This window comes from Plectropomus leopardus, chromosome 17 (genome assembly GCF_026936395.1).
Source record: "Plectropomus leopardus strain MGB_pleo_1.0 chromosome 17, ASM2693639v1, whole genome shotgun sequence".
Classification (NCBI taxonomy): Eukaryota; Metazoa; Chordata; class Actinopteri; order Perciformes; family Serranidae; genus Plectropomus; species Plectropomus leopardus.
Window position 1 is genome coordinate 20,870,015 of NC_142192.1, and position 13,137 is coordinate 20,883,151.

The following is a 13,137-nucleotide window of genomic DNA, read 5'->3' on the forward strand; positions in this document are numbered from 1 at the left end:
AGTCTGGTGATATTCAGTGTTTTTTTAACACCCCGTATGTGAAAAGCTGTTTTTTATTTATAACTTTCAATAACTGTCTCTGCCTCCTGCAGTACATCAGGCACAGTCCTGGTAACTCCCGCAGAGGCTTTGGCATCGACTGTGCAATTTTATCCTGCCAGGTGAGTGTTCATATCGTCCTTATGAAATCTTTATTGCACACACTCATGTTTGTATGCCATAGTATGCTGAAAGGACGGTATTATGATAAGATAAGATAAAATTAGAGAAATTCACTTGTTACAGCAGCTCAGTGCAACATTAAACATAGAATAAAAAAGGAAAGGAGAATATAAAATGTATAAAGTATAGAGAAGGAGGATATACATAGATAAAATAATTTTACCTGTATTTAACAACTATCAACATAAATACAGTAAAACTTCAATTATTAGCCCAGGTTATTATTTGCTTAAATTATTGAACTCAACAGGCTTATATTTGGGACAGGTGTTTACGTGGGACAGGCTTTATTTCCTTTTACACAAAACTGTTGCTCAGCGTAGCATAGTAAATACAATCAAATTATTCATTTAACCCTTTGAAACCTTTGTAATGATAATGACCCCAAAGTTAGCAAGAAATCTGTGAAAAGTACAAAAATAACTGAACATTCGTAAAAAAACAAAACAAAAAACAAACAAAACAAAAAAAACAATAATGAGTAAGAAAAATAAAAAATGGAAAGTGAGAAATTATAATGATTATAATAATAAAATTATAATAAATCTGCAAAATGATTTTAAATGTATAATAATGAATATGATTCACAGGACAATTTTCCTTCACTTAAAAAAAAAGTCTTCTTCATCTACTAATCTCTTTTTTGTACATCGTTAGTTTGCTATGCCAGTAATAGTCTTCTCAGGTGCTCATGGTTTTAGTAAAATTAACTGAATGATTGTAGAGAATCTAATATTGTGTGTAGTACGTCCATACTAACAAAAGTTTAAACATATATATACATACGTGACCTAAGCAGCTAACTAACTTTATCTCCAGTTGGTAGCCAACAAGCAGGTCTCATACATCCAAAGAACTTCTGCACGATACAATAACATCTATCTACTGCATGGCAACCAGAAAAGGTGGTCAAAAGGTGGAGACACACTGGGCTTTGTAAAAGTGACTGGGCGTTTAATTGGGACTAGGCTTTTATTTGAAGTTTTACGGTCCAATATTGCACAATGTACAGTATTGCACAGTGTTATTCTTGAGGTAGGTTAAAGTAAAAAGTGCATTTGATTTGTCGTGATGGATTGCTAATGGCCGACCAAAACGAGCACCACCACATAACAGTGAATAATGACAATGACAAATAGCCTGTTATTGATCACGTAATCATTTGTAATTTTGCAGGTGTACATCAGTCAGATCTTGGTGGCCTCAGCTCTGGGTGCTGTAGTCGAGGCAGTTGGCAGCGTTCGTGTTATTCCCATGGTGGCCTCCGGGGGCTCGCTCCTCGGATTCTTTACTGCCCTCTTCCTGGTCATTTACCCAACGCCAAACAATGGGTGAGAAAACCAACTGGTCTGTCATTAAAGGGATGATTTGGATCTTTTAAAGTGGCAGATACTTATCCATATTCAATGTATAACATACAATAGATGGCAGGCGGTATGCCTCCAGTGTGGAGGCTGTTTTCCACCTACCTAAAGCTTAATGTTTTTAAGTGTTTATATTCTTTTCGCCCAGGTTGAGATAATCGACCTATCACATTTTTAGATAATTTGGGCCAAACATCTGTACTGACCATGTTCACTGATCAGATTTCTTGTTGAGAAGGGTGAATTGGGAATAAGTTGACCCAAAACTCTTAGCAAGACCGCAAATGAGCACATCAGACTATTCCTTAAACCCTTTGAAACCTGGGTCCACATCACTTTTCTTGTGCTGCATTCAGAAGTCTCTGACAAGCTATTTAACCCTTTGAGACCTTAGCAAATTGGTTTGATTTCTTTCAAAAACAATGGGGAAAAAGGCAATGACCAACTTGGCTAGAAATATCCCACGAATTGCAGCAAATTAGTTAAGTAGAGTGATGAAGAAAATGACCTGAAAATAAGTTTTAAAAAGGGAAAAATGTCAATATAATAATTTTAAGTATGTATTTAATATTATGTTACTATATATATATATATATTTTTTTTTTTATATACTTTTTTTCTGGTCATTTTCTTGTGCGTGTTTAGTTTTGACTATTCTGTTTTTGCTTAACTTTTACCAAGTCCTTTTTTTTTGTGTCATGTGTCGTTTAGTTGCGCATTGCCTTCTCCCTATGTGTTTGAAAGAAATCAAGCCATTTTGCTCAGATTTTAGAGGGTTAAGCCCAAAATACAGTCCTGACAGTTTTGATTTTAATGATTGACAGGGACGGGGAATCAGCCAAAGCTTCGGAGAAACGATCTTTGACAAAGCTGGAAAATCCCAACAGCAACGATGTGGCTGTAACCGTGGTGGCAGAGAAACCCAGCTTCCTGAAACTCAACAAGAAGGGCAAAGCCACCTCCACTACTACTTCCTGTCACACGGAGAATGAGTCTGCTCTGTGATTGGCTGGTTTAAGCTGACAGACATGTTGCTGCAGAAACAACTTAATTCACTTTTGAACTGGTCGCTGATGGAAAGACTTTAGGATCTTGTCGTCCTCGTGGTGCTGGAGTTTACAGACGCGGGAGGAGAGAGGAGAGTGGTTGGCGTCCACTCTTGGTGTCTGTTCGTGCTTGACAGGCCTTTTTTTTCTGATTCGCTGTGTCTTGATTTGCTGAAGGAAACAACTCAATCTGACGTGGGACCAGTGTCTCACCAGACCAACTACGACAAAAGCATTTTGGTCCCTGTTTCAGCCATCTAAGAAATTCCTTCCATTTTCACCCTCATGGACATTTGACTGATCCGTCAGAGTTGTCCAGAAGCGAGAAATCCGTTTCGGTTTTAAGGAGGGGTTGTCTCTGTTTCTCAGGGCCTCTAGGAGGTGCTACTGAGCAGCCGCCTGGACGGGAAACTTCAGGGGACTCGCACATACATGCACACACACACACCAACACAATCGAATGAACACATGAATAATGAACGTTGTTGATGAACACAAGTCCTCGAAGCTGCAATCATTCAAAAATGCTGAAAATTGTTCTTCCTCGCCGTGGAATCGGCTTGATTGACTCCTTATCTAAGACAATGAGATCGTCGAGAGAGAGCGTGTGTGTGTCTGCGGACATTTTCACCAAAATAAACCCAATAACACACTCGGATTTGTGGGACTTTTACAGCACTCTGCGACAGTAGCTTTAAGACTCTAGAGACTTCTGAAAGTTCTGAAGAGCCCGAAGCCTGGTTCCTGGGGGGGGATGATCGATCTTTGAGTCCCCAGATTGATTGAGAGTTTTTATTTTTTTTTGCCCTCCTCCTGGTGTAAGGAGCGCTAAAGTCTTTAATTCAGCCTTTCATTTGAGGCTCTGCTCAGAAGTTGTCTGTATATTGAGGGTGAAGAAAACAGATGTGTGCTGAGTGAAATTCCAGGTTAGAAAGAATGCAGATGCAATATGTGCAGTATGCAGGGCATTACAATCCCAAATATTATTTTCATGATTTATCGAGGGCCCAGAATGACGCTTTTGTTCGTCTGGAATAATCTAATGCTGCGTGTTAGAGGAGCAGAGAAAAACCAAACACCAGAGAGGAAGAGACATGTGGAGTCTTACTTTCTCTCCTATTGCTTATTATTTTATTTTTTTTAGAAAACACCATTAGCACGACATTTGTCACTAACTGCACATTAGCTGAGCCATTGTTTGAATGAGTGTCGAAGAACATTCAGTTACAAAAGCCTTGTTTTGAAATCCTCTGGGGATGTTTGATTTGCTCGTCTTAAGCAGGACGGAGCTTCCTGACACTCCTCTCTTCCAGTGGGTCCAGTAACTCTACCAGTAATCGTCAGAGTCTGGAATGGGACGCAAGAATATTAGAATGGATGATCGATATATTGAATGAAAAAATCTGCTATGTGTGAGAGACAAAATAAGAGAACTAGTAGCCTATAATAACAGGTTTAGGCTTGTTACATGGAGGATTTTTGCTCCTGGTTTAGGTGTCTTGGTTCCACTGTATCGGGCCAAATATAAGTATGATATGGTGTTTTAGATACTCATTACATCTGAGGGTTGTATACGGACTAGATGTTTAAAAAAGAAGAGGACGGAGGGATAAAAGGAGGACTGGAGGAGTGATTTCACTTCAAAAAAGATAAACACATTTGGTGAGCATTTCCCAAAATGCCACACTAGTCTTTTAAATATTTTAACTTAAGTAAAATTTTAATTTTTACAAGTTTGGAAATGCATGTTTTAACCTGATCCAAAATATGGTTCATGGATAGAAAATTGGAAGCAGACTTTACATTTTCTTCAAGTCTTTGCAGACTTAAAAATCAAATAAACTGAGTAAAATCAAATTGCAATTCTTTTAAGGATTACCTGCAAAATGACAATTTGTGAAAACCGTAGTACTGGAGTCTAATCTAATCTTTGAAGAGAGAGCAGAGAGGGTTTTCATGACAATGCAAATGTTACGTGAGAGTTTGTAACCAGATGTTTTGATACAGTCTTGTGTCTTTAAATGCCCCCAATCAACCAAAACATCAATACATTTTCTGAGAAGGCAAGCGATAAATAGTTTTAATTCACAAATTAAAAGTGACACAATGTGACTGCTCGATAAGCAAATTGTCATTTTGTGGGAGAAACATTCCTTTTAACTACAGTTTTGGTGATAGTCGACTTGAAGAATAATTTACCAAATTTATCAAATTAACAATAATTTGCCAGAATGACAAAATAACCAAATCACTCACAAAAAAGTTAATCACTAAAAATCCAGCTTCCCAGGACCAGACTACATTATTTCTTGACCCGAACAGCCTCAGTTCGTTTCGTTTAATGTCGTAAGAGACGCCTGAGATTCTCTGTGCCGCATCTGCTGTTTCTTGAGGGCAAGAGGCAGCGAGCGTAACAGTGGAGGAGGAAGTAAAACTGTTGAGTTTAGCTTTACTTCAACCCTGTTAACATAAATACACAGTGATGATCAGACTAATGGGCTGGTTACAAAAATACATGTATTTACATGCAGGTAAATTAAATCTTTATTAATGCTGAGTGTAGAGCGATAAAATAATGTTGAAGTGTTTCAATAGATTATGATGCTGGGCGTTTAAAAAAAAACCAAGAAAGACAAATTGAAAATTTTAAGATTTTATTGTGTCTTTTGTTTTCGGACAAATCAGATCTTTTGCTGCAATAACAGCGTCCGTTAATCAGCCGGGGAGAGGACTGTGTGCGCAGGGCAGAGCAGGGATGTTTGTGGTGGTGATTTGGGTCAGTTTTCCTTTCAACTCAATCAGCTGAAACATGCAAACCGAAAGGAATAGAAATGTAAATTGCGGTGGGTTCATTTACAGATGAAAGAACCTTTTATTTTAGTGTGTATCAAAGCATTTAGCGGAGAAACTTGTTTTTATTTTTTGGGTTTTAGAGGAGGATTCACTCACTGGTGATGTGGTTGTTTTTCACTTGGATGTGTGTCAGTTTTTATCAGAATAGATTCCTTCCATCATTTCAGGTACATTCAGTCAGACTTGGAGCAGAGTAAAGAGGGAGTATTTATCCTCCGGGGTTGACCTTGCTCTGGCTGTGGTAGTGGGACGAAAAAAAGCAGTGATGGGACGAAAGACGAGGAGGTACAGATGCCAGAGTTTTGATGGTTTCTGTTACCACTAGGGCAATAAAACATTCTGAACTAAATAATGGACGCTTCAGTATAATGACAAACATGAAGATTTAAAAAAAAAACAACAAAAAAAAGACTTTGGGTTTGGGAGGTTTGCATGCGGCAACAGCAATATGCATGTGTGGAACACCAAAGTATGACTCTGTACAAATCACTCGAGCTCTTTTCTTTATTGTCCTAATAGGTCAGGGATGTATTTTCTAATGCATGGCTGGATGTTTGTGTCTTTTTTTGTTAAATGTGTAAAGAAAAAAACCAACATGTACTCTTTAAGCTGAAGCATTGTGCTCGGTCTGGGTCAGTACACTTTCAACAAGCATGTGACTTTTTTTTTTTCTAGATTTTGCACATTTTGGGGTAAAGTTTCAGACGGCACACATCTCGTTGCTTTTCATATGTATGGAAAGTGAGATGTGCGTCGTCCCAAGCGACACTTAAAAGCGTAGGCGAGAAACTCCAGTCCTCGAATACTTGAAGTGCAACTTGAGTGTTTCTGTTCCAATGCAGTGGGAAGTCTTTATTTTTTTCGGGGTTGTTTTTGTGTTCTTCATTTCTCAAGCCTTTTATTTACCGCAGACTCTGGAATGTCCAGTCAGCAGCAAGGCCTGCTGGGAGATTGAGTTCTTACCTTTGATTCCATCTTGTGACTTAAAAAACAAAGTCTATGAATGTTAAGTGATTTCAGCCGAAATCATTTTTGTTTTGATGTTTGACAAGCTGGTGTGGGGGGTTAGGGGTGTCTTACATTGCACAGAACTTGCACATAATAAGTAAAAACAAAAACAGTAGAAATCTGTTGCAAGAGGAGGAAAAAATACTGTTGATATTTATTTTTTGAGCTTTCTAGCTATAAAGGACACTTTTCACTTAGCTTCCAAAAGAATAACTAAATTAAAGCTGTTGTATTTGTTCTTACGGGAGCTTTTTATGAAAGCAAATAAGAGATATGAATATTTCAGTTTGAACTGAAATGGAATAATTCATTTTGACACTGAATGAACTTTAAAACACTGAAATATTTTTATTTTAAAAATGTAGATGTTCTGAATTTACCTCCTTGAAATTATAATAGGAAATTTCTTGAGTTGCAGTTTCAAAACCTGATTTTTTCTTTTTGTTATATTCACAAATTCAGATTAAAAAAATCAGTTATTTTGTTCACCATTTTCCCTTTTTCTTTCAATTTAGTAGTTAAAAAAAAGCCAGATTCAAATTCAACTGGTCTAAATATTCAAGCATTTTTTGAAAAAAAAAAAAAAAATAATATAACAATAACAAAAATAATAATTCAGACGTCAGTCAGATTTATTCAGTCAAAACATTCAACCTCAGTTGCGTGACCTGCCCTGGGTATTCTGGATGTTGCTGTTTTTTTTTCTGGGCCCTACTTAAATTTTTTAGATCTGAATTTGACCAACCAAACTTGAATGTATTATTTTATTTTTATTATTTTTTTTTTGTAATTATGCAACTTAATTTTTTGATCTTTATTTGTGAACAAAAATGTTCAGTTGCAGCTTTTAAAATTGCAAATCAAGGGATTTCATTATTTAATTTCCAAAAGGTACATTTAAAACAAAGTGATTAGTGATTACTTTTCAAAGTAAAATATTTTAATGCTATTAATTCAGTAGTTTTTGAATTAAAAAAAAAGAGCATTTAGTAGCTGTTCAAATTAAAATGCTTATATCTCTTATTGTCTTTTACAGATGTTACAGAAGTGGACTGGACTGTTCACGTGTGTGTGAGAGCAGTCGTCTGCTCACATGTAAAGTTGGAGTGTGTTAAAAATGTCATCTCAGTGTTTGTTTTGGGTTCATGTTCTCTGTTCTTTGCAATCACCTGGTTTACACTCAACTCTGGAATCGATGGCTGCAATACCGGAGGTTATTTACGAGTCTTTATTGTCTCTGTTCTGGTGTTTTTAACTCAACTAGAAAAATGTCTTCTTCATTTTTTTGTATTTTGAAATTGAAGGCAGAGCCACACACAAGAGTTTGGCCTTTGCACTTTTGCAGTGGCAGCCATGTTGGCTCCACCGTCCTGATCATTGAGTGAATGTGGCGACGTGGTGATGCTGTTTCATGTTCTCAGCCAGCAGCTGTCAGTGGCAGCAGCGCGACGGCCATACAGTTAGTCCAACCTGGCCAGACTCGGTGTGTGTGTGTGTGTGTGTGTCCGTGTGTGGCTCTGCCTCTGGTAAACTGTGTGGTGGTGACAGAGGAGAGAGATGCCTATACTTTGATCCTCACAGAGATTAAATCAAGAAGAATACTTAAAGAATGGGAAAGCAAGTATGCGCCGTGTACTATATATAATATGCCTTGTTATTGAAAAAAAAAAAAAGATGTAAATATACATATTTCTCTTTTAGTTTCTTCTTTTTTGCTGCTATAAAAAAGATGATTATTTTTGTTAGTAGTTTTGTTTTCTATATAAAGACTGTATATATCTTTATGTTCTGTAAATATGCTCGAGCCTTCATATGTAGGACTCTGGATGAACACTGTATGGAACGCACCTTTAAAATCTGTTCAGAATTAAACCAACAACGACTCATCTCATCATTTAATATTTTAAAACGTGACAGCAATTGAAAAATGAAAAAGGGACTCACAGCACATCAAAGTGCACATTAATACTTTCACATTTTATTCATCATACTTCATCAGAATTTGAATAGTGTGATTACAAGCATCCATCCTGTAGTGAAACTAAATTCTTATCACATTACACATAGCCTGACTTCTTAAAATATGCAGTAAATCAGGCTGTTCTGATTCACTGTTTGTATGTGATGCACTATAATTTGTGTATACTCCACACTTCTACTTACTGTTGTTATGTTATTATTATTATTTATTAATTTATTTTAATGAGTTCAGTTACAAAAAAGAAAACACCTTAAAGCTTCTTATGCAGAGTGAAGAGAAAAATGGTTTTAAAAACCTTAATGTAGTCATCAACAGTGTTGGAAGGAGTTCTCAAATCTTTGAAATAGGTATATTGGTATTACTAATGTACAGAGACACTCTGTTTCAAGTAAAAATCCTGCATTCAAAATCTTAGGTAAAATAAAGTTATGAGCATCAAAATAAAACCAACTTATAGCACTATAAGTAAAAATACTACTTACTGTATATGGGTAGGGTTGAAGTTTTTTCTTGATCTTAAATAATACATCAAAGGGTATTTGTTGATTATATTTTATATTTTGTATTTTGTTGACCTGAGTCAGCGATCCCCAGTCAATCTGAAGTAAAAAAGTACAACATTTCATTCTGGGATGTTTGAAAGTCGAAGTATTAAGTAGCAATAAATGGAAATACTGAAGTGATGGAGTCTACAAATATCTCAAAATTGCTGTTTGACCAGTTTGGACCTCACAGGGTCCTCATTCATAAGAAATTAGTCTGCTGTAATGTGTTAGGTACTGCAGGGGTTAAGTATAAACTCTTTAATTTCACATCTACGGAGACTTTGTTACATGTCATCATCCATGTGAATGCTGCTGAAGTAACCTGTTGGTCTGCAGTTTCAGGCCGACTTCAACTTTTCCTTTTTTTCTGGGGCAAAAACATCTTATCTCAGCATCTAGCTTCAGAGTTGTCAACTGGTTTCCCATGATGCTGTGTGGTCAGACCGCCGTGCGAGAAGAGGAAGATCAGAAAACTTTGTTCCTGCAGAATCAGATTTCTCTCTCGTACACTCAGGGTCACTGCCCCCCTCCCTCCCATACAGAGAGAGGGAACCTGAAACTGTGTGCGTGTGTGTGTGTGCGTGTGTGTGTGTGTGTGTGTGTGTGTGTGTGTGTGTGTGTGTGTGTGTGTGTGTGTGTGTGTGCGTGCGCCTGTGCATACATGTGTCTGTGTGTGTGTGTGTCTTACCCAGACTCATCATGTGACTGCAGGACCAGCTGATGGTAAGTGTGTGTGTGTGTGTGTGTGTGTATGTGATGTACTTTTCCAGAGGTATAAAGTTGCAGGACCAGAGCGTCACTATAAGTGAACTATAATGACCTGCTGTGCCTCCCTTAAAGGGAAATACTGCTCAATTTAAGGCTGTGAATGACACTTAATTTCATATCTATTAAATCGAACAGCTTATCACCAACACTGAATCAATAAAAAGAAAAACACCAAACAGTAAACCCTTTTCACACATATATGCAGCATCTTAGTTTATTTGACTCACGCTGAAGTCCTTGTTGTGTAAAAATTTGGATGAAATTTAGTTGAGGATTTAAGACAATATCTGTGTCAATGTTTTCTGTTCCATTCTGGGATAAAATATTTGTCCTATTTGTCTTAAAAAAGTAGGTAGCATGATTGGACTCAAATGTAGACAAAAGATGAACAGCAGCAGGACAAAAATAAAGATTTATTTTACAAAAGATTACAGTTCCAAAATCGGGGAGGTGAAAACAGGCAACAGAACAGCAAACCAAAAATATGTACAAACTGACAAAGAGCAAAGGAACTGTGCAGGTATCAGGAGGAAGACACGAAGTAGGGAGAACAGGTGAAACTAATCAGGGCAGACAATCAAAAGTGGTGAGAAAACACAAAGGCAGGAAGAAAACAAGAGGAGATGTGAGTAACAAAATAAAACAAGAAACATTCAATATAAATGAAGAAAAGAATGAATGAATGAATGAATGAATGAAAAACATGACCTCATGAAGAGATCAGAGCAGATCCCAATGTTATTTGGAGTTTATCCTGAAAGACATCAACTTTCCTATATTTAATTCTGTATGAGCAGCAGCTTCATGCGCCTGAACAGCACAATTATCACGTTATCATCAGGTATGAGTTTGATTTGTTTCCACAGTCTGTTTTCATTTCATTTACTAACGTTGTACCCCCGTGAGACACTGCTGTGGTGAGACACTGTCCTCTGGTGGAACAGATCAGACGAGCTCTGCTGATCTGATTTACCTGATACTTATTTATTTATTTTTTTAACAATAATTTTGTTCCAGAAAATAAGCTGCTGTGATTTTTGGGTGTTTATGTCAGCTACACACACCTTTTCAGAGTGACAGTGAATGCAACAGTAGCATAAAGATGTGTCTTGGTAAATCCCCAAATTGAAATGAATTAGTAATAAATATAGTGTGAAGGATTCAGCCCAGAACAGAGAAAACAACTGTTTTCATGTTGGCCGTTGTAGTTAGTAGCCTCATCCAATAACTTGAATCTTAGTTAAAAAAAAAAAAAAGAAAAAAGAAAAACAACAACAAAAAACAACAACCCCTGAACAATAACCTCTGAATGAATTCTAGCCAGAAGTTAATGTTGCACATGGGAGAAATTTCAGCTGGTGGTTGCAATCTTCAATCCTCGCCACTAGACGCCACTAAATTCAGCACACCAGTATTACTTTGTATGTATGTTCCTACAAACCTCACCTGACGTTCATTACCAGATGTTATATGAGCCCCACTAACGATCTTCGCCTATATTAGAAATATAAATAAAAAATTTGTTTAAACTCATAAGTAGTTTTGTTTTTTTTAATTCTCTTTAAAGTCAGTGTTATAGAGATGTAGGTTTTCTGTTAGATGCTGACGACACCGCTCCATTTAGACACTTGTACGATGATAAACACAGCTTCACTGTGTACTTGAGAAACGAACTGTTACAAGTGTTTATACTTCTGGAAAGAGCTTTGCTTCTACATAGCTTATTTAACATGTTGACTCAAGACTCTGGCCCATTGTTTCACTCTTTCTCTCCCTTGTTCTGCATTTTAATGTTCATCGTTTTTAATGTTTTTAACCCTCACACTTTTCACAGCAACATTGGTCAAATATAGCTGGAGAAATGGACTGACATCACACAATGGAGTGTTTAAATGACACTTCTGCATTTTGGCATTTTTACCTTTATTGGACAGGTTTATGGTTACATGGTATAGTTTTAATTACTTTACAGTGAATATGTCCTAAATTATTGTATATGTATTAAAAATAAGACAAAATCTGTTAGCAAATTTACATCAGCAGTCAACTTACTCACCTTGGCCACTTTATTAGGCAAAGCTTCATAATGCAAAGTAATCCAATACAAGATATCTGCCACGTTTTCTATCTTCATTTATGATAATGGAAAGTTTTTGTTAAAACGTTCCTTGAAGTGTTAAAGAATGTGTACGGGATTTAGTGATATCTAGTGGTGAGGATTATAGATTGCAGTCAACTTCAACTTCTTCCAGTTCATTGTTCAGGTTTTTTTTTTTTTTTACCAGGAGCTGAATTATCCGCAGAGGTCTCTTCCTCTACAAAACAAATGAACCAAGTGATTTAAACTGGTAAAATTTTATGCATAATTACAATGTCACTGCTTCCAGTAACAGGTGGGCGCCATCCACAGACAAGTCGACAATTAAATAAAGCAGTTTCACACTAAAAAAAATTTCTAGAGCCAGTGTTTGGTTTGTCCGTTCAGGGCTACTGTAACATGGACAAGGGCCCACTCCCAGTTTAGAAATAAACTAATTCTAAGATAAAGAAACACAATTATTCTTATTTTAAGATAATTATAGAATTATACTTTTTATATCAAATGTCTTTTTTGCGAATGTATCCCCCTACATCAAACACACCAGACCTTTAATTCAGCTGTATGTTTATTACTGAGGTTGTAACTGGACCGCATTGTGTTGAAATGTGTTTCTATCATTTTTCCTTCCATTAGTGGAATTGACAAAACATTAGAAACATCTCTCAATATAATGTAGTCCAGGTCAACAACAGTGCTAACTTCAACCTCAGTTATGAACAATAACTCTCTAGTATCAAAATTGAACTTTATTATTTTTGTTAAGGTAAAATTCATTGTGGAGCTGTTGTAAAAGATTACATTTGTTTTTACAGGTGTAACTAATACAGTGGCCAAGACACCAGAATATTAACTCTTTACACGCTCTACAGTTTTATAATAAACCACCTCAAGTGAGTTTGCAGACCGAACTGTAATTTAAAGTTTTGCAATATGTTTGAGCCCAGTTTTGATGAGATTTTATTGCTGCTATCAACAATTTAATGTTGTCTCTTCCACAGTATGAGCACATCGGTTTCACAGCAAAAACATCCCTTTGTGGTCCAGTGTTTGTTATCACCAGTCTCAGGATAATATCCAAGTGAGGTTAGTTGGATGAAATGGAGAAATAACGAGATTGAAGAGAAAAAGGAGGCAGCCAATAACATGACATTTTATCTTTAGGAACATTTATTTTGATTTCTGAACTCTGACATCTGTCTTTGATTATTAACGTAGTTCTTTTCCAGCCTCTGAATCTTCCTCTGTATCT

General features: G+C 36.6%; 1 protein-coding gene across 1 annotated transcript in view; it reads left to right on the forward strand.

Annotated features, from left to right (window-relative positions):
- slc45a4a (solute carrier family 45 member 4a) overlaps positions 1 to 8,372 on the forward strand; it is a 70,518-nt gene extending 62,146 nt beyond the window's left edge. The window contains exons 14-16 of the mRNA XM_042505996.2: positions 93 to 161; positions 1,399 to 1,553; positions 2,411 to 8,372. Coding sequence (XP_042361930.1) covers positions 93 to 161; positions 1,399 to 1,553; positions 2,411 to 2,591 — 405 coding nt within the window. The 3' untranslated portion in view covers positions 2,592 to 8,372. The remainder of the gene's footprint in view (positions 1 to 92; positions 162 to 1,398; positions 1,554 to 2,410) is intronic.
- Positions 8,373 to 13,137: the final 4,765 nt, after the last annotated feature.